This window comes from Camellia sinensis, chromosome 2, assembly GCF_055761805.1.
Source record: "Camellia sinensis isolate YWXY chromosome 2, ASM5576180v1, whole genome shotgun sequence".
In the NCBI taxonomy this organism is placed as follows: domain Eukaryota; kingdom Viridiplantae; phylum Streptophyta; class Magnoliopsida; order Ericales; family Theaceae; genus Camellia; species Camellia sinensis.
Window position 1 is genome coordinate 127,779,502 of NC_138962.1, and position 22,616 is coordinate 127,802,117.

General features: G+C 36.6%; 3 protein-coding genes across 3 annotated transcripts in view; 1 reads left to right on the forward strand and 2 right to left on the reverse strand.

The window, feature by feature from the left end:
• The window catches only part of LOC114319407 (arginine--tRNA ligase, chloroplastic/mitochondrial), a 73,898-nt gene extending 64,080 nt beyond the window's left edge, over positions 1 to 9,818 (forward strand). The window contains exons 13-21 of the mRNA XM_082915589.1: positions 623 to 698; positions 1,056 to 1,271; positions 1,712 to 1,792; positions 2,050 to 2,133; positions 2,387 to 2,491; positions 5,582 to 5,768; positions 5,930 to 5,999; positions 9,353 to 9,392; positions 9,503 to 9,818. Coding sequence (XP_082771715.1) covers positions 633 to 698; positions 1,056 to 1,271; positions 1,712 to 1,792; positions 2,050 to 2,133; positions 2,387 to 2,491; positions 5,582 to 5,768; positions 5,930 to 5,999; positions 9,353 to 9,392; positions 9,503 to 9,574 — 921 coding nt within the window. The 5' untranslated portion in view covers positions 623 to 632 and the 3' untranslated portion in view covers positions 9,575 to 9,818. The remainder of the gene's footprint in view (positions 1 to 622; positions 699 to 1,055; positions 1,272 to 1,711; positions 1,793 to 2,049; positions 2,134 to 2,386; positions 2,492 to 5,581; positions 5,769 to 5,929; positions 6,000 to 9,352; positions 9,393 to 9,502) is intronic.
• A 3,044-nt stretch (positions 9,819 to 12,862) lies between these two features.
• Positions 12,863 to 15,298, reverse strand: LOC114276328 (uncharacterized). The gene is made up of 6 exons (XM_082912993.1): positions 14,735 to 15,298; positions 14,073 to 14,137; positions 13,910 to 13,948; positions 13,743 to 13,773; positions 13,192 to 13,206; positions 12,863 to 12,952 (listed from the first exon to the last, which is right to left on the reverse strand). The coding sequence occupies exons 1-6, from the start codon at positions 15,296 to 15,298 to the stop codon at positions 12,863 to 12,865; spliced, it is 804 nt and encodes a 267-aa protein (XP_082769119.1).
• Positions 15,299 to 17,240: 1,942 nt separating this feature from the next.
• On the reverse strand, positions 17,241 to 17,873 carry LOC145819017 (uncharacterized). Its single transcript, XM_082912994.1, has one exon. It carries the CDS (start codon positions 17,871 to 17,873, stop codon positions 17,241 to 17,243), a length of 633 nt encoding a protein of 210 aa, XP_082769120.1.
• Positions 17,874 to 22,616: the final 4,743 nt, after the last annotated feature.

Here is a 22,616-nt window from a genome sequence, read left to right on the forward strand (position 1 = left end):
AAAAAAAAGAAGGGTACATATAATAAAAAAAAATTCAATTAGTTGTATGTATTTTATTTTAAGAATAATACTAGCAATTTGATATGAGTAAGTATAGTATATTTTTTGAAAGCTAATCAAGTTCATTGGCTGTTGAAAAAGTCATTCAGACATTAAAATTTGAACTTCCTAGATTATTAGTTAGTGTTTCTACAAGTCAGGATAGCAACCATAGAATATTGAGTTAAATCATAACTAAAGGCCCCCTTATTAGTTTATGAGTTGCACTATAGAGTTTTATGTGTACTTGGCATGTTTGCTCGGGGCATGTCCAGTTAGTCATGTCGAACACATGTACTTTTTCCAAGTGTTGCATGTCTAACACAGCTACTTCATGCTTTTAGAGAAGTCCATGTAACATATCTAGTAAATGTGACATGTTAGAGGAATTGAAGACTCTCACACATGCATGTGTGCGCATACAATACAACTACACACACCTAACTTCAGCAAAAGATATAGAATGCTTGAATCCTCAAATTTTAGAGGTCTCTAAAATTTCTCGGGCTTTTATAGCAATGGAAACTCTTGTATGCCTTTTTTTTTTTTTTTAATTGTTAAATTTGGAATTCTTTTGGTGCAGCAACAATGCCATGAGCTTATGGACAAAAATAAAAGGCAAGGGTTCCGAATTGACAGGTCCCCAACCTATTGGAAAGGTATTGACATTTTTTCACTCCATATTCTCTATGTTGTACTTCCTGTCTCTAATAACTTAGTTCATTAGTAATGCTATGATTTTTGTATTCAATATTGAATTGATACTATTAAATGATAGTTTGTGCGTTTTTCTTCTTTAAGGCCATTATGAACAATCTACCAAAATAAAAAATGGTAGACAAATGTAGTATAGCTGGACCTAGGTTTGTGAATGTTGTGTTATCAAAGGATTGGATAGCAAAGGTATTAGTTAATTTTTGACAGCAATGGATAGGAATGATAGGATCATGAGCTATCTTGGTTTCTTCACTCAGTGTGAATGTCTTGTTTACTAAAATATATTGTTGCCACTGCAGAGCATCCAAAAGATGCTAATAAATGGTGTTGAAACATGGTCGCCGAAACTTACAGTCAAAAGGGCAGTGGTTGACTTTTCCTCACCCAACATTGCTAAAGAAATGCATGTCGGCCACTTGAGATCTACAATTATTAGAGACACTCTAGCCCGTATGCTAGAGTTTTCAAATGTTGACGTTCTTTGGAGAAACCATGTTGGTGACTGGGGTACACAGGTAAGTGTGTGTGTGTGTGTGTGTGTGAGCACATGCATTCTGTATGTGTGTTTGTTTTCTCTCTTTTATCTTGAAATTTTATATAAGTTCTGTTAAAATTATTTATTTTTTGATGAGGGTTTCAGTCATGGGTTGTCCTATTTTATGAGTTAACTTTTTCATTTGGATCAAAATAATTTCTTGGGTGAAACAGTAGTTTGAAGTTCTTCGGTGCCTTTTCCTTCCCTAATATGTGGTGGAAGAAGGAACTCCAACAGACCCTTCTTGTATAATTGTATTAAGTGGAAAAATTATGCTCTTTCAAATTTTTTGTTGATTATTGCTACTCTAGAAGGTGATAATATTATGGCCTCTTTGCTGTCTGAATTATGAAAGTCTATTTCGATAATTTTTTTGTTACTTTCCTATTATGTCTTAAAGATATTATTTATGTTTTGCAGTTTGGTATGCTAATTGAATTTCTTTTCAAAAAATTTCCAAACGTGGAGGTTGTCAATGATCAAGCTATCGGAGATCTTGAGGTGAGATAAAAATTTTGGAAATTAGGTCCATTTCCTGAATTGGTACAGACATAATACTTCTTCATGTCACTTGAATATTTTTTATGCTACATCCAAGCAACAAAGTCCCTTGCTTAGATTAGCAAACAATTCAAGTAACTAGTTGCTTGTGCTGCTTTGAGCAACTTATGCCTTTGATTCAATTTTTTTTCATTGAAATGAATAATGAAATTCAATGAAAGTGGGTATTATTGGTTTAACTTGAATGTTGTTATTAGGCATTCTATAAGGCATCAAAGCAAAGACTTGACGGTGATCCTGGATTCAAGGAGAGGGCACAACAAGCGGTGGCCAGTTTCCAGGTAAATCACTTACCTTTATGCCTTAAAGACTTGTGAGGTTGATTATAGTAATAATTAAATTTCTCATTTGTAAAAGAACTTAAAAGCTATAAATTTCAATTTTCTATTTTGGAGGAAATCTGATTTATAAACTATAAATTTTGTTTCTTCGTTTAGGAAGAAAATTTGGTTAATGATTTTATCTCGAGGTTTCATTATGTTTCATCATTTATCTTATTTGGTTTCATTTCCTGTGGCATAACTTGTATCACAGGGTGGGGAAGAGAAGTATCGAAAGGCATGGGCACAAATCTGTGAAATCAGTCGAAGGGGATATCCAAGAGTTTATCAACGCCTAGGAATTAAGATAGAGGAGAAGGTACTTAACTGATATTTTTCTTTCTAACTAATGACAATGTCAAACATTGATTGTATTTTCCACACCTGTTTTATGTGCCATGGAGCCACGTAAAAAAAGACCCCAACTTTTGATTTCAATCTATAGCGTGCATGCTGAAAATAGAACATTCTTGGTTTATGGTTCACAGCCCCCTGCCCCACCAATTGTATATTTCATCCGATTCAAATGTATCTGCTTTAAGTCATTGTCACTTTTTATTTTGACCGATGTTTTGTTAGGTTGGCCATTTTGTATGACTACTTGAATTGATGGTAGCTTGATATCTAAGATCACAATTCTACAAAGGCAAAACATTGTTATTTCGTCATCTTAGTTACTTCTTGTATAGCTGTAATAACTAAAAGATTGCTTTAAATTAGTGGGCACAAGAACTGTGGCAAGACTAGACTATGAATCTTAGTTGAATTACATTATTGCATATGCAATGAGGACATTAGTATGGTACAGGTTTAGAGTATGGGAGGCCAGAGGCCCATAAATGTAATTTATCATTGTTTATTCTTTTTTATTTTGGACTCAAGCAAATTACTCAATTCAATAGAACTAGTATTTTATATGCTAGTTTCAATCAGGAAAATTAAAAGTAAAGATATAGATAGGTGATGGTTTTGAGGTGGCATTTGGTGTTGTAGACGATGATTCTTTTACAATGGATTTTGAACAATTGTAAAATTGAAAGTTTATGGAAAATGTTATACATATATATATATATATATATATTTATAATTATTGGATTCTCATTCTTGAATGGTAGATGTGTAACGAGTGAGGAATGCATCAGAACATGTTTAGGCTAGAGTGACTAAGTTGGTTAATGCTGATTTGTGGTTATGTTAACCATAAAATGTCTCATCAGTATGAAGTCAAAGTTGTGTGTTTGCCCAGTGACGTTGAGGAATTCTTCTGCTTCACATCTGATACAGGTCAAGTGTTCGGCAGAACAATGCACTATAATGGCATATATCTATATATTTAATGTTTTCTGATAGAGAAATGCTATTTATCACCAAATTCTTTTTTCACCATTTTATTTCACTTCCCATCAAGGTTTTAAAAAGCGGCCGCAACCGTTACGTAACGGTTTTGGCGGTTACCGCCACCCGTTACGGCCGCTTTTGCAGTGTGATTGAGATTCACAGGTGTGTCGGCCGTAGCGGCTGCCGTAGCGGTCGTAACGGTGTCGTAACAACCGTAACGGCCTGTTACGCACCGTTACGTAACGGTTCCAAACTGTTTCTTTCGAAAAAACACAAAAAAAAGCTGAAAATGGGGGAAGAGGGATAGAGAGAAGAGGGAAGATAAAGAGAAAATGGAGGAGCAAGAGATAGAGAGAGAAGAGGGAAGATGAAGAACATGTTATTGATTTGTTGAACCTGTAAGACCTATGTTATTCTATTCAACTGCTATCACTCAGCCATTTTGTTTGTGTATGTCTATCTATATATTGTTTGAAAATAATAATAATAATACTAATAATAATAATAATAAATGTGGTCATTAGCTATTTAGCTTGGTTAAAATATGTATATATATATATATATATTTAGGCTCTTATTTATTCTCTTACTTTTGTCATTGTTTATCTTATATACAATAGTTAGTGATTGATTTTTTGTATAATATAAAGTCATTAATTATTAAAATAAAATGTAAAATTCAGTTTATAGTGATTTAAAAATATGAAATATATTGGATCATACTTAAAAATTTACAAAAATTGATCAATATTTATTTTTAACCCAATAAATATGATCATAGAAAAAAATATACGTATCGGTAAGTTTTTTTCAAATTGTGCGAAAAATAAAAAAATTCACGGTTCCGGTTACCGCAACCGTTACACTACGGCATTTACACCCCGCAACCGCAACAGCGCCACCGCCACCGCCACCGCCACTGCCACCGTTACGGCGACCGCAACCGCTTTTCAGAACCTTGCTTCCCATGATTTCCATGCAATAAAAGCAATGTGTATGTGTAGTATATGTGCAGGATCCACCATATTAAAACATAGTGGGACTTACCATGACACATGGGAAACACAGAGGGGGTGAAGACTTTTTGTGATATATAGCAACTCTCTCTCTCTCATAAGTCTTACATTATGCTTATTCCTGAATTTGATTATTGTTACACATGCTATTTAAAACCCTATTTGGAAGTGAAGTTGTAGGGAGTGTCAGATGGTGGCATGATTTGCCCGCCCTTGAATTTCATGAGTAATGAACATATCGTACTCATGAAATCAACTGTTCCTATGATTGAGTGGCAAAATCACTTGTAATTATTTTGTTTTTTGCCTTCCCGTCAGGGAGAGAGCTTTTACAATCCATATATACCTGGAGTTTTAGAGGAATTGGATAAGCAAGGATTAATTGAAGAAAGTGAAGGTGCGTGATCTTTATTGAGGGGAAAAATATACCTTTAATTGTTGTGAAGAAGGATGGTGGTTTCAACTATGCTTCCACTGATCTTGCGGCTCTTTGGTTAGTGTTTTAAAATTTGGAGTTGATTAAAGTGTAAATTATATGACCCTTCAATATGTCAATTCATTCTTGCATCTATACTTATATATGTTTAATCTAGCATCTGATCTGCATGATTTATATAATGCATCTCTCCATGTTTCTTCCTTTAAAGATATAAATTATATGATAGAATCATCTTGTGGTTCATGTGATTGAAAAGAGATCTGCTAGATGGAATTTTATGACCCATTTTTAAAGTTTACCTGGGTAATATGTGACTGCTATTTGAACTTAAATGTCATGGTTGGACATGCATTGCTTGTGCACCTTTTGTTGGAGTGGTAGCGGAATGAGTGCATTTCAGTTAAACCAGCTGCTTTCAATAATTAGGTATCGTCTTAATGAAGAAAAAGCCAAATGGATAATCCATGTAATTGATGTTGGCCAGCGAGAGCACTTTGAAATGTTTTTCACTATGAGTATCAAATGTCATGTCCTGTGCTTCATGACTTTTCATGCTTTGTAGAGAGATGGGTAACATACCACTATCTTCTGGTTCATCTATCTCTCCTTCTATTAGGCTGCGAAATGTGTTGGTTGGCTTCCAGCTAGTGAGAATATGTATCCTAAAACTAACCATGTGGGTTTTGGTCTTGTTCTTGGAGAGGATGGGAAACGATTTCAAACTCGCAGTACTGAAGTGGTTCGATTAATTGATTTGTTGGATGAAGCAAAGAGTCGCTGTAAAGCAGCTCTTGTAGAACGAGGTATAATAATGAATGATCTGCACTCTAGTTGTTTTCCTAAAGCAAGGTAGCGCTTTTTATGTTCCTCATATCTATGAACTCATGCATGACATAGCATCTCATCTTTTTGATACATTAGTTAAAACTGAAGTTTTGATATAATCTCTTCAAATCTTGATCAGGTAAAGCTGATAAATGGACAGAGGAGGAGCTTGATCAAACAGCTGAGGCAGTTGGTTATGGGGCTGTTAAGTAAGATTCTTTATCCTTGTTAATTTGTTTACTTGGCAATGTTGACTGTGTGTTGCTTGTCCTCCTTTTGTACTTCTCTTTTCTATCTTAATAAAATCTTTCTTTTGTTGCTGTTAAAAAAAATGTTGATTGTGTTGCTGTTGTTGGATTTTGTCTTTGTAAATTGACAGTTGCAATGTTTGGGGTAAAACAATGTTAATCTATTACATGTGGATGTGGTTTATCCTAAAAAATGTTCTGTGACAATTTGTCCTTTCCTCCCAAATTCTTCTTCAAATCTTTAATCTAACTCTTCCTACAAGTCTTTTATTCAAAAACACTTTAAATATACGCATTAATATGTTAATGCATATTAAATTATGATTAGGATAGGAAAAAACACATGAAAATAGTAGTTTTATATTCATCTCAAGTATATTGATGAAATATTTTCCTCTAAAGTTATAAAAATACTTAATTGTGTAATTACGTTGATATTTTTTATATTTCAGTCCTTATGTCATTTTGATGTTTAAAATTTCAGTCTGTATAATTTCGGTCCTTATGTCAACTGACTCAGGATTCATGATTTTGTCTCATTGATTAAGTTGTTAGTGGTTTTCGATTGATTAAAATGTAATCGGTGTTATCAATTTGATCAAAATTGACACAAAGTTGCCTTATTCAAATATAAAGGTGGGAAAATCTTTTCCTTATTTTTGTGCAGATAATTATACATCTTTTTGGTAATTTTTTGTTATTAATCATAGCAATGTAAGTATTAGGAGGTCGAGCATCCTTATGGTTTAGAGATGAGTTTTTGTTGTGGAACTGGAAATTAACATTACTGGCACAGAAAGAACCTTATATTTTGGTCACTTAATGTAAGTTTCAACTGCATCATCTTAAACATTCTGAAGGAGAAATGAAAATGAAGATAGTTGTTATTGACTATTTAGTTTATGTGATACTTCGTCACATGTTTGGTTTTTGTGATTAATCTTTCATAAACCATATGCAATTTTGAAGCCTTTTAAGATAGTTTATGTACTTTGTCACGTGTTTGGTCCATGTAGTTAATCTGTGTGCGCGTGCATGTGTTCATTTTTACTCAAACTTATCTATTTACTTTGACAACTTTCTTTAGCCTTTTTGGGTCAGTTTTGGTTATTTTTATAATTCCTTTAAGATTCTTATTTGAACAAAAATCACTTTTTACTTTATGTTAGCCAACCTTTTTATAAGAAATCATTTAGCTGTCTGTTTATGTGGTGCTCTTCCTCTATAGCTTTCACTACCAACTAGGAGCTCCCTTAACTTGGAGAATGAAAATTTTGTTTCAGAAATTCTGAATCAGATTTCACATACATTAACTTCTCATTTGGCACTCAATCAGCCCACTAGGAATGTTTACGGCTTTACCATAGTTATAGCTGATACGGCCTAAACTTAGTCGAAATAGGGCTTTCGAGAGAGAAAATTCAAAACATCTCCCGAACCACCATGTGGCTCTCACAGACAGCTTCCCCATGACAAATACGACTTGTGACAACTGACGGAATATAATTCGGGCTTGTAGGTTGGGAGATTGAGTCGAATAAGCCCTAAACTTAGTCGAAAAAGGGCGTTTTAGGGGCGAAAATTCAAAACAGCACCTGAACTACCGTGTGGCTCACACGGATAGCTTCACCGTGACAACTAGGACTTGTGATAACTGACGAAACGTAATTCGGACTCGTAGGTTGGGAGTTAATACGCCCTAAACTTAGTCGATAAATGGCGTTTCGAGGGCGAAAATTCAAAACAGCCCCGAACGACCTTGTGACTCGCACGGATAGCTTCGCCATGACAAATAGGACTTGTGAGAACTGGCGGAACGTAATTTGGACTTGTAGGTTGGGAGTTAGAGTCGAGTACGCCCTAAACTTAGTCGAAAAAGGCCATTTCGGAGGCGAAAATTCAAAACAGCCCCCGAACCACCGTGTGATGCACACGGACAGTCCCCCCATGACAAATAGGACTTGTGACAATTGACGGAACGTAAACCGGACCCGTAGGTTGGGAGTTAGAGCCGAATACGCCCTAAACTTAGTTGAAAAATGACTTTTCGGGGGCGAAAATTCATAACAGCCCCCGAACCACCGTGTGGCTCACACGGACAGTTCCTCCATGACAAATAGGACTTGTGAAAACTGATAGAACGTAATTCGAACCCGTAGGTTGGGAGGTAGAGCCGAATACGCCCTAAACTTAGTTGAAAAAGGGCGTTTCGGGGGGCGAAAATTCAAAACAGCCCTCGAACGATCGTGTGGCTCGCACGGATAGCTTCGCTATGGCAAATAAGACTTGTGACAACTGACGGAACGTAAACCGGACCCGTAGGTTCGGAGTTAGAGCCGAATACACCCTAAACTTTGTCGAAAAAGGACCTTCCGTGGGTGAAAATTCATAACAACCCCTGAACCACCGTTTGGCTCACACGGACAGTTTCCTCATGACAAATAGGACTTGTGACAACTGACGGAACGTAAATCAGACCCGTAGGTTGGGAGTTAGAGCCGAATACGCCATAAACTTAGTCGAAAAATAATTTTCCGGGGGCGAAAATTCATAACAGCCCCCGAACCACCGTGTGGCTCACACGGACAGTTCCCCCATGACAAATAGGACTTGTGAGAACTGACGGAACGTAATTCGGATCCGTAGGTTGGGAATTAGAACCGAATACTCCCTAAACTTAGTCGAAAAAGGGCTTTCCGGGGGTGAAAATTCAAAACAACTCCCGAACGACCGTGTGGCTCTCATGGATAGCTTCGCCATGATAAGCTGAAAACGCTCTAAACTTAGTCGAAAAATGGCGTTTCGGAGGCGAAAATTCATAATAGCCACCGAACCACCGTATGGCTCACACAGATAGTTCCCTCATGACAAATAGGATTTGTGAGAACTGATGGAACGTAATTCGGAATCGTAGGTCGGGAGTTAGAGCCAAATACGTCTTAAACTTAGTCGAAAATGGGCGTTTCGAAGGCGAAAATTCAAAACAGCCTCGAATACGCCTTACACTTAGTCGAAAAACTTGCAACACTTAGTTAAAAAAGCAGCAACTTTTTTAAAATAACATCTACACATTCTAATAATTGCCTTTATATATTTATAGGACGAAGAAATTGCATATTACATTGTTTGTACAGTTGGTTGGAATAAATATTGCATGATACATATATATATATATATATACTTTTCTTTTATTTCCAAGAAGACATTTCTCGATTGTTCTACCTTAAATGCATGTTAGAACATGTTTCATATGGTTGACTGAATTGATATTTTGTAACTAATTTTAATGTTTCGTTTTTTGTTTTTATTTGTAGATGGCTTTGTTGCGTGGACTTATGGATAATCCATATTGGTGTATGGAGAAGAATTTTCACTTTTGTGTAGAACTAATATAATATTTTTGTCGTCCTCAGCTTTTGTGTAGTTCATTATTACTGATACAGAAAACTTTTGACAATCAACAGATAATGACTGTCGTGGTACATAAATCACCTTCTGTCGTGGTACATATATACCGTTTGTCGACGTACATGTAGGATGTTTTGTTATGGTCCATAGAAAACTTTTGTCGTGGTACATATATCACCTTTTGTTGTGGTACATATTACGATGGTAATTTGTACCATGCCAAATGGTAATTTCGCTTGGTAGTAAATGTATTTTTCTGTATATGGAGGACTTTAATTTTTGTATGATATATTTTGTATAGAATTATTATTTTAGTTTGGACAATAGTTGATTTGTATGGACTTTCATATTTATTGTTATTTATTTTTAGTATATGGATGCAGATTGTGGAATGATTGATAGTATGTATCATTTTATTTTTTACGTATTATAGGTTGCATTGTATATAGACAGGTTGTGGAGAAATTATAATTTCGTGATAAAACATAATATCATGTTTTTGGCAACTAAACAATTAGTAGCTAAAAAGAAATTGGGAAAAGACATTTGGCGACTAACAGTTTTGTAGCAAAAAAAAAAAGACATTTGGCGACTAAAAATTTTGTAAAAAAAAAAAAAAAAAAAGACATTTAGTGATTAGAAGTTTAGTAGCCAAAAAAAAAAAAAAAGGACATTTGGCAATTAAAACTTTTGTAGCCAAAAGAAAATCAAACATTTAGCGATTAAAATATCTTGTAGTTAAAAACAAAAAATTAAATTATAAACACACTTTTGCCGACTAAAATTTTAGTAGCTAAAAATGTAAAACTTTAGGTGACCAAATATTTAGTAGCCAAAAGAGGAATTCTTTGCCGACTAAACATTTAGTAGCCAAAGATGGGGGACTTTCAGTGACTAATTTTTTAGTAGCCAAAAAAGAACTCTTTGTCGACTATAATTTTAGTAGCTAAAAAGGTGGGACTTTAGGCGATTAAAAGTTTGGTCGTCGAAAAGGGTCTAATTTAATTTAATGTTCAACCTTTTGGCAACTAAATATTTAGTCGGCAAATGAATACATTTGGCAACTAAAATTAACTAAAATAATTTTAGTCGCCAATTACTTTTTCGACTACTCTTTGGTTATTAATTTTGCGACCAAAAAATTTAGTCGCTAAAGCCTTTCGGCGACTAAAAATTGACTTTTGGCGACTAAAAATTTAGTTGCCAAAAGTGAATTCTTGTAGTGGTAATAAACAACTTAAATACTTGGTTGCAAACTTGTGACGATGGATTTAAATAGGTAAATCATAAAAGCATACCTACCCTAGAAACTTGTAAACAATTCCTTGCAATTCTGTTGAGTTCAAGCTTTAGTAATTGAATACTTACACATACATACAGTACGCACACAGCAATTATACATACATACTTGTACATCTAGTTTTTCAAAAAATTTTCAAAACATGTCCAACCTTGGCTGCTATTCCAATAGATCCATCATTTAGTTTGAAGGTCCATCAAAAAAGATAATATGGCAATCATCTGCTTGATTTTCAACTATTAACAGAAAAGAAAAAACAAAATGCATCTTGTGTCTCATACAAGCTATGGGAAGCAATGTGTTTCTTAAGCAAACCAAGTACAAAAGCAAAAAGAAAGAAATTCAACATAAAAAAACAATACAGAATGTAGACTAATGCTATTGAATATTCAAACATTTCAACCAAAAAGGGAGAGCAAGATAAAAGGACGAAGCAGGGCCTTTTGGGTTCACTTGAAATGCCACCTTACCAAAAAAATAAAAACAAATAAGCATATATAAGCTTTGCTCCATCAACATCAGGTGAACAATAATGCCCATACAAAATAAACCAATCTTTACTAGAAAGCAATTTTTCAAGGGAATCAAATAGATCCATAGTAAAATAAAAATAAAATAAAATAACAATGAATAATCGAGCTTAGCGGAACAAGTATGGTCAATATCTAATTAGTGATTATGTTGTTAACGCCATAAAAACCAATTATGCTTTGGAATGTGAGAAAATTGGAGGGGTGGTATACATTGTCGGTTTTCATTTTATACAATTCTTCCAACAATTAACTTCAATGGTTCTTCTTAAAGTTTAAATCTTGGATTCACATGCTAGGCTGCAAAAGCATACCAAAATTTGTTGTTATTGACCCACAAAAGGGTTTGAAAATTGTCAAAATTAACCCTAATAATTGCAGAAATTATTACAGATATTTGACTAAAGTGATGAACTGAGCAAACTCATTATTAGCCAATCCAGTTCTTGAAAGAATGTGGTTTGGAACGATTTCGCTAAGTTGGCCCAGCAAGGATAACACCTGATTCTATACTATAGACCTTTCTACACAGACAAATATCTCAAATATACATAGGCACATTCATAAGAATTATAATTATTAACAGTTGATATAACTAGATGATTGCTTATTAACTAACTCTGTGAACACAATAAAACCAAATAATTAAAAAGCAATTAGTCAGGGAACAACAAGAAGAAAACAAGAGAGAGAGAGAGAGAGAGAGAGAGAGAGAGAGAGCATCACAAGCTCTGAAAGCGATACGTTGATTCTACTTGAAGAATAAAATCTTAGAGAAGCCTATAACTGAGGTTGTTTGTTCCTTCTCTCAAACAAGGAGAGAAGGAGAGAGGGAGAGAGGTTTGGGGGATTCATAAAGAAAGGACAGGGAGACGGTTAAAAATCTGAAGTGACCATGAATTGGTGGTCTACTGCTGCAATTAGAAGACTATGTTACTCTTGTAACAGCTCTGGTAGATTGCTAATCAAGCAAACCACAGACCATGAAAGCTTGTTAATATAAAAAAATAAAATAAAATCATGATTGGCCTCCAAGTTTACATGTATTTGATTATAGACCATAGTAGTTAATTAAGTTCAAACCATGGCCAAGTCAACACAAAACAATTTATCAAACTAAAATTCATGCCTATATATACACATGCACAACACATCTCCAATTACCATCTCTGCCAACCTGACAGCCTTTCTTTTATAGTCATGTTTGAATTTGAGTTGTGACAATTGCTTTCTTTTAATGATTTTTTTTATTAAAAAAAAATAGATTCTATCAAACTAAAAAACTCAAAACTAAAAGCATAAAATCAGTAATGATTCTACCAAAATGATTGGAATTGAGGGCTTTAAATTGAGAACAAAAGCATAAATCCATAAAGGATTCACAGGTCTTACAAGAAACTATAAGTAGAAGTACTCACCCATAATACCAATAGAGAAAGTAAAAAAAAAAAAGAAAAAAAGAAAAAAAGTCCTTTGATTGATCAACCTTAAATATATCATCCTCCAAATGCATAGACCAATTTGATAGCATTTTGCTAACAAACAAAGTAAAAGAAAATCTGAATGCAAAGTATAGCAAGGAAATTTTAAATGATAACCTTCTTGACATCAGGATCTAGAACCTCCTTTGGGATATCATCATAACCCTGTGAAAACAAGAAAATGTTACAGTCCAACTGCAAAACCAATATTGTAAGTAGTCAAATGAATTCAAGAAAAAGCAAAGATGGTTTTTTTTTTTTTTTCGGCGGGGGGGGGGGGGGGGGTGAATAAGAAATAAATAAAACAAAAGATTTACAAGATTACAAGGGGTATACCTCAGGCCCTACCAACAAAACAAAAGCACAAGCCTCGGCCAAAATAGGCCGAAACCCAGCCCACAAAAAAAAAAAAAAAAAAAAAAAAAAAAAAAAACCAGAACAGCACGCAGCTGCAGAAAAAACAAAATAGACAAATCAGCCCATGAACTTCATCTCTGATTGCAAGCTAAAGTGAACCAAGTTAGAACTGTACAAAATACCCAAGTCCAGCAAAGATAGGGGTCTTGTACATCATGAGCACACAGCATCTAAGAACCACACGGCAACATAGATTCTACAAAAGCCATGTCCTGCAAGTTGCACACAGCAACACTGTGTAGCTATCGAGATAGTAGCATGACTGATGCAGTAGTTCTCTTTTATCCAAAATCAAGTCCAGCCACACCATTAAAACAAAAGGAAAATAAAACCAAACCAGGAACCTCCTACACAACCCGTAGGAGTAGGCATATTTACCATTAACTAGAAAGGTTAATCTAATTTGTATATACAAATAGAAATTAAGACGACTGATACACACACGCATATAACTTGACAAGGCCCTAGAAGCAGCCATCCCCAAGATATATATCCAAACATTTTGATGCCTTATGGAAGGGCGCAAGATGTAGCCACCACCATTCCACCATACCATGATTAGATATACCTGCCCAATATAGAGTTGGTAAGTATCGGAACTGTATAACCAATCATAGACAAGCAGAAAAAGTATACACTCAAATTTAGACCTCCCATCACTCAACCCACATATTAAGAAAACTCTCCACTCATTGTAGTGTCTCACTTCACTCGGCCCTCTACTTACAACCTCACACAGAATTCTCATAGAGAATGAGTGGTAGCTTCCTTAACCTGCATAAAAAATGTATAATATATAATGATGACAAGAACTTCATGTATGTGCAATCTCACATCCCTCAACCCACATATGGTATGCAAAATATCTGGGCTCACATCACTCAAACCACCACAAGACCTGTCCAAATTTGCTAATTGATAGAAAACCATCATTGAATTGAGACAATTAGTGCAGATGCCAACCTGCAAAAGAACACACTAATTAAGTAAACATTCACTTTCTGCTAATTATCACTCAACCCTCAATATGGGTGATCTCACATCCCTCAGATTTCTTCTAGCAATATGTGGTTAAAACATCTTCATGATCTTAGAAGGTAGATTCCATTGCCTCAGAAACCAGCTATCACCTGCAGATTTAGTCATATCTTCCATAGAAAGAAGTCTACCTCTAACCATTTGGATAATAGAGTTAGTAACAATCTCTTCGGGCTTTGACACCTTACTAAAGATCCTACTATTTCTCTCCATCCAAATATGGTACACAGTGTAGAGGAAGGACAATTTCATGATTATAGATTGCAATGTTTTGCCTTTGGTGGACTTAGTAGCATACTCAATAGTCTCCAACCAAGACATATTAGGCTAACTAGTATTACACTTAGTCTGGACAGCAGCCCAGATCCTAGTAGAATAAGAACACCTAAAAAAGAGATGGGTGTGGTTCTCCTCAGGAGCTAGACAGAAATAGCAACTAGAATTAGGAACAAGGCCAAACATTTGCAATCTATCCCCAGTATTGAGTCTCTCTTGAATGGCCATCTAAACAACAAAACTAACTCTAGGAATTAATGGAGATCCCCAGATCATCTTGGACCAAGAGACTTTGGGACCCTTATCCCTCCAGTAGTCCCAAGTAGACTGAATAGAGAACACACCATCAACATTTAAGCTCCAGAGAGGAGTATCCAAAGAGTTGGAAGGATAGAGGGCAGGAGGTGTAGATGAAATCCACTCCCTTATCTCCCAAGAACTAGGGATAGGCCACTTCCAAGATCCATCAAATATAATGGAACTAACTTTAGAATTATCAGGAAGGTTAGTGTCATACAAAATTCTTTGCCCATACCTCTGCCAAAGCGAGCCAAGAGGGTGCCAGTTATCAAACCAAAGAAACACATTCTCCCCATTACCAATTTTGAATTTAATAAGAGGGAAAATAAGATTCCTAAGAGATAGTAGTTTCCTCCAGACCCAGGAAGGATCAGAAGGCATTTTAGCACCCCATAAACTCTTACCTTTGAGCAAATAAGACTTAACCCATTGGCACCACATAGAACACTCCCCCCCAGAAAACAAAAACCAGATATGTTTGGCTATAGCAGCCTTATTCCAGATCTCCATATCCTTAAAACCAAGACCCCCTTCATTCTTCTATTTATGTATATTCTTCCAAGCAATCTTCGCACTATGTTTCTTTAACTCAGTCCCAGACCATAAAAAGGATCTAAGAAGACTTTCAATGTCACGAATAACCCTCTTAGGAAGAATAAAAAGTGAGGACCAATAAACTTGCATAGAAAAGAGAATAGTCTGGATGAGTTGAGCTCTACCAGCATAAGATAGGAGTTTATTAGTCCAACTTTTAATCCTACTAGTTATCCTGTCAATAAGAATTTGGCAATCAGAGGCCTTAAGCTTAGTTGTGATCAAAGGCACACCAAGGTACTTCATAGGGAGAGATCTCTCAGTAAAATTGGCAATATGAAGAATGGCCTCTTTAAGCTCCAAATTACACCCTGAGAAGTAAATGTTACTCTTACTAGGGCTAGGAGTGAGGCCTGACAAACTCCTAAACTCCTCCAAACCTTGCATAATAAGGTTAACAGTATGAGGATCCCCTTTACTAAAGATCATCAGATCGTCAGCAAAGCACAGGTTAACGATTTTAGTTTTCTCACATCTCCAATGAAACTTGAACAAAGGGCTACTAGCCTTTTCAACCAGAATTCTGGCTAAGATCTCCATAGCCATCACAAAAAGGTAAAGGGACATAGGATCCCCTTGTCTAAGCCCTCTAGTCCCTTTAAAGTACCCATGGAGGCTACCATTAATACAGATAGAGAAAGAGGGACTAGTCATGCAAGCCTTTATCCAAGAAATCATGCAAGGAGGGAAGGCCATAGCAGTGAGAATATCAAGAATAAACTCCCACCTCACATTGTCATAAGCTTTCATAATGTCAACTTTCATAGCACACTTAGGAGTTTTAGAATTCCTATGATAGCCTCTCATAATCTCTTGGGATAAGAAAATATTGTCAGAGATTCTCCTACCTTGGACAAAGGCAGATCGCACAGGGTCTATAAGATCAGGGAGCACCATCTTCACACGGTTAGCTATGATCTTAGCAATGCATTTATAAATGGTGTTACAACAGGAGATGGGTCTGTAATCACCAACTTTCATGGGATTTGGAATTTTAGGAATAAGGGCTATAATGGTATTATTGATTTTTGTAAGGAGCTTACCAGAGTCAAAAAACGATTTTATAGCTAGGGTAACCTCCTTATCAACAATATCCCACGAACTTTTAAAGAACCCCACAGAATAACCATCAGGACCAGGAGCTTTATTAGCCTTAAGAGACCAAAAAACCTCCTTGATTTCAGCATCAGATACAGGTCTAGCAAGATTGGCCGATTGGGATGTAGAAACTTTAGTTTTCACTAAAGATTGTATCCTCTCCAAACCATTATACTGGTCCTTGAACGAGGAGCCAAACAAGTTAGTATAGAATTGAACAAAAGTGTCATGAATGACAACACTTTCGGCGGATCCCCAAGACCTAACCATTGAACTCTAGATTTTTGAAGAGCAAGACACTTTTCCACTTTGCTAAGGTCAAGGTATTTTTTAAATTCCTTTCTCTCTTGAATTTGAAGCTCCAAATTCCCCAGATCCCTATCCAACTTGAATTGGACGAGATCCAAACTAGCCTTGAAAGCTTGGACACGAATAGAGATATCACTAAAATCCTTTTTGTTCAAGATTTTGAGACTAGCCTTGAGCTGCCTCAGCTTCTGACACACCTTAAACATAGGGACACCTTGTATATATTGATCCCAAGTGTTAGACACAGTTTTGAGGAATTCAGGATGTTGGGACCAGAAATCAAAGTATTTGAAAGGCTTTTTAAAAGAACTCTGAGTAACACTGATATTGACCACAACAAGGGAATGGTCAGATATACCAGATGGTAGAAAGGATGTAGTTGACTCAAGAAATTTATCAATCTAGGACTCATTTTTTTTTGGGTGAATAAAAATATTTTTGGGTGAATAATCTAGGACTCATTAACAAGGACTCTATCAATTTTAGTGGCTATATAGGCCCCATCACCCCTTTTATTGGCCCACGTGAATTGACAGCCCCCATAAGATAAATCGGCCAACTCAGAAGCATTAACATAGGTGTTAAATTCCTCTTGGTCACTAGTCCAACCCAAAGATCCCCCAACTTTTTCTTGCGGATATCTAATGGCATTAAAGTCACCTAAAAAGATGCAAGGAAATTTGGATTTAGTGTGGGAGATATGATACATGGTTTCAAAAATATTCTTCCTCAAAATGTGCTTATTTTCAGCATAAACAAAAGTAGCATAAAACTCCTCATTAGCAACCAAATCAAAGATTTTACAAAAAATAGGCTGATTGGACATAAAAATCAATTGGACATTACAAAATTCATTGTTCCAGCACACCCAAACCCTACCAGTTTCAGTTGGTTGTGAATTCGACAAAATAGACCAATTGCCAAAACACTGAGCAAAAATTTTACTCTCATTAATCAGTTTTATTTTGGTCTCCAAAACACCAATGACATGAATATTTTCTTTTAAAACCAAGTTTTTAATTTCCTTATGTTTAGAAGGATCATTCAATCCTCTAACATTCCAAGCAGCAAGTTTAACAGTCATTGGGAAACAAAAGAGAAATAGACCACAACCAACTAAAACTAGCAGTTACCTTTTCTTTTTCCTCTGGCTACTGCTTCCTTTGCCAGAGGATTGCTCTTTGTTGACGGGGTAGCCTGATGAGGAGACACTTCATGTTTGGATTTCTCTTTTTTGGTGGAAATGTCACTAGTCACTACCTCTAGAAGCTCTGCAGCCTGAGGAATTACCAGTTTAGTAATCTCCAGAACACTTTCATGGAACCTATTCACTCCACTGCTATCAGAACTCTGCTCTTCCGCAGATGAACTAGTATCAATCAATGACGCTTGAATCTCCACAGGTTGGGCTGTTGTTGGTATTAGAAGTGGTTCTGTTACTTCCACAACTCTAGGAAGGGCCGAATTTGGTAATGCCTCTGGAACTTCCATATCTTCTGGAATAACCTCTAGTTCAGGTTCCCCCACCTTTCTTTTTCCCTTTGCTTGGATGGTTGTCCATCCCTCTTCATGATCGGGTACATTTTCCTCTGTTGTTTTTTGAAGAGAGACTAGCTGAGCAACTTGCTTTGATACACACTTATCAGTGGTATGCCCAAAAATCTGACAATGTTGGCAAGCAGATGGCAGACCCTGATATTCTACTCTAATTAACACAGCTTCATCCTCACATCTTATCTGGAAATAGGTTGGCAGCTTAGAAGTTACCTTAATTTCAACACAAACCCTTGCAAAGGCACCCTACTGCCTCTAGCCGTGAGCTGGTCTGTGAAAAGGGGGGTCCCTATTGCACTCGCAATGCGACTTAGGCCATCTGGATCCCAATACTCCAGCGGGATATTAAAGAATTTCACCCAGACTGGGATTTTTGTAGATTTTTCCTTGGCTAACTTCATCATTCTTTTCCATTGTTTCAGAATGAGAAGATACCCTCCAATGTACCACGGGCCTCCTTCGAGGACTTCTCTGCAGCTATCAGGAGAATCAAAAATGAAGAACATGAAGCCATCTCCATTTGTAAGAACTTCCTTCAGACCTGTATTTTTCCACATCCCAAAAGCACTATTCCGTAGGTAATTATAACCTACACCCTTATCAACGAAATAACCCACAAGACATGAATCCCACTTCTCCAAGGGATCCAATCTTGTCGGCATCTCTACCACAATACTGTCATCCACAGTAGTTGGAGGGACATACCTAAGCTTGATGTTGGATCGAGCCGTAACATTTGCCCACGATCTCTGTTGATTTAGCCGTATTCCTGTGTTGTCACTAGGTCTACTCCCTCTAGCACCTCCACGACCTCCTCTCTCCCCACGATAACTACCTCCACCCCCACCTCGTCCTCCATGAGGGAAGGGGTTAGGACCAACGAACGATTCCTGAACTATAGTGTTGGTACCAAGATCTGGATCACTTTGATCAGATCGATTCTTGTTTTCTCCTCTGTTTCGCGCGACATCAAGGCTATCTGGGAGATTCAGAAATCTGGGCCTTGTTTGGTTTGTGTTTCTTAAAAAATTTTGGGAAAAATTCTCTACAAATAAGTTTTCAAAAGTAGTCAAACCAAACAAATTTTTCCAAATTTTTTTTCCAAAACTTGTTTGGTTTACAAGTTTTCCAAACAAATCCCTCTCTCATACACATCAAATCAATCACTTTTTCCAAAACTCTCTCTCAAAATAATTTTTCAAAACATCTTTTGAAAAAAAACCAAACCAAACAAATTTTCGTACTTTTTATCTCAAAACATGTTTCTCAAATACAAACCAAACAAGCCCCTGTTGTTCTCATCCTCAATGACATCGGACCATCTAGGGTTAATAGTCTGTCCAACCGGGGTCGATGGCTCTTGACTACTATCAGCAACAACAATTGGACCCAAGTTCTTGGTATAATCATCCTTAGGAGCAAGAGATAATATATTTCCCCCAAAATCAGAAATTGGAACACTCTCACCCATAGATCGGTTCTCTTGAACCCTAACTGAAATTTCCCGTTCACGATCTCCTAACCTTAGAGGTTGATTTATCCGTGATTCCAAAGGTCGATCTACATCTTGGACTACATCTTCACTCTGAATGGCTAGATTGATTTCAGACGGCTCCATCAGACTTTCACTCAAGACTACAAAGCTATTCTTGACAAACCCTAACTTATCACTTGTCGATAGTAAACCTAACTTACCCTCGTCATCACCTGAGACCAACTCATTAACTCCAGGCATCGTATTCAATGAGAATTCGAAACCCTAGAACCAAAAGATTCTAGAGAGATGCGGGAGCTTCTCACACTAACCCATTCAGTAAACCTCCTAAGCAAAGATGGTTTGGTAATGCAATATTCATTACCTCTAGCTTCTCACCCCAATCTTTTGGCTGTTATCAATAAACAGTGGAGTCATTAAAAAAAAACCTTAAATATATCATCCTCCAATTGCATAGACCAGTTTTATGTTAGAATAAAATCTTTGTGATTGTGATTCTACTTAGCTGTCATTAGTTATAGTTTCCTTTTGTGCCTTGAGCCTTGAGCCTTTTATAAGGGAGTGATAGTCTCATCATTCCCTAAGTATGATTTCTCCTAAAATAAACATGGTAACAGAGCTACGTTCATCATCCACCTATACCCAACCACCATAGTACCACCACGTTACATCGTTGAACCACGACACACCACTGAGCCACCTAGATCCAGTCAACAGCCACCAGGACCAGCTGACACCACCAGAGCCTATTTCGACTCTTCTACAACCTTGCCTAGGCCTCACGACTTGAACAGGACAATTTTGGCACCTCCCTTGATGCTAGATTAGGGTTTCGACAGCCTCTCTTCATTCTAGTCTATGTTTTGATTGACCCATCTTGTTTTTTGTTTCTCCCTTGCTACAACCCTTCACTTTATTACTGAGAGTATTTCAATCTCTATTCTGATTGACAGTACCTTCTCTCTATTTTTTTGTTTAATTTTTGAGTCAATATATTGTAATACCCCTGTTCCGTAATATGTTAATTGGTCCTTAACATGATGTGATTATGTATTTTGATATGATCTTGTGTTCCACTATGTGAAAATATGTGGTTTGAAGTTCTATCTGTTCACCGTAGGAATATCTGTTTGAATAATCAGCTTTGGAAATTTAATTGAGGGCCTTATCGGCTACAGAACCCGAAATTGATTACGCCATTGTGATTGGCATAATTTTTAGAGCCTACGGTGAAATTTAATTGAAAATTGATTCTGGTCAATTTAAACTGATTAAATTGATAAATTAAGTACCCCATTATTTTATATTAAAATAATTGTTAGTGGGGCTTGTTGTATATTTGCATTGCACTCTTCTTTAGCTCTCTTAAAACTCAAAATCTGAGTTAGACAATTGAGAGTGAGAGAGAGGCCGGCTATAGAGAGAGAAAGGAAGAGACTTGAGCAATTTTTGGCTCTAGCTTGGGAATTTGAAGATTTAACTCAAGAATTGACTAGAATTTGGAAGATTAAAGCTCCTAGGTGAGTAACCAACCCCTAACTCATGAATTTGAGTTGTGATTTCGTGAATTGAAGATTAATTTGTGATCTAGAACATGAAAGGAGTTGGTTTTGAGGAATTGGAAGACTATATATGCATGCATGTATGTATTGTTTTGAATTTGCATATTTGAGCTTGAATTACATGACTCATGTTGCAATTTTGGTTGAAATCCATGTATTTGACCATCTTTTCATCATAGGAGATGAGAATGAAGGTTATATGTCACATGCATGTACAATCCATGGAAGTAGAAGCTTTGAATGCATGAAATGGTTACATTGGTAATGAGTTGGTGGAAAATGAGCCATGCATGTAGATAAATTATGAAATCGAGCTTCAATATGTTGTAATTCTATGTTTGTACCATGTTAGTACATGATTATGTGAAGTTTGGACCGAAATTATGCATTTGGGGCCTTTGAATTCGATGTTGGAGCTCAAGAACACATTCTGGATTTTCCAGAATTTTGATGTCCGCTAGAGCGGTGAAACTGCCGCTCGAGCGTGAATTTCGTGCTCCCAGTATTTTTGTGCAGGCTGGATGTCCGCTCGATCGGGGAAGTCCATGCTCGAGCGGGGGAGCTACTTTGGCAGGCCTTCCTCTCGAGCGTCCTATTTCACGCTCGAGCGTATTTTTGATGCAACCAGCACTTTTGCAGGCCTATAGGGTCCGCTCGAGCGGGGAAGTCCACGCTCGAGCGGGGACCCTGTTTTCTGAAATTTTGTTCATGCGTTCTGTGTTTCGTTTTCCGTTCTCTTTCACTTGTAAGCACTCTTAGGCATATGTTAAGCATTGCAAATGAGTTAATGAGATAATAATAAAGCCTAAAGAGGAATATGTGAATTAGAGAACGGATTGAACTGTTAGTGACCCTTTTGTGTTCATGAAATGTGTAGGGTCGAGCTCCAGGGCAAATCCACAAGCCGATCACTGTGAGTAATATCAATATCTGAATGCTTGTGAATGTCCAATTGTTTACTCCCTTTTAAGCTTTATGAATTGCTGATTGGGATTGTGGGATTGTGGACGCAAGTCTGATATGAATGCATGAATGGACCCAAGGTCGTTTTGATAAGCATAAATGGACCCAAGGTCGTTTCGATAAGCATAAATGGACCCCAGGTCGTTTTGATGAACATGAATGGACCAAAGGTCGTTTTGATAAACTTGAATGGACCAAAGGTCGTTTTGAAATGAACGAGTGGGCCGAAGGCCGTTTTGAAATGAATGAGTGG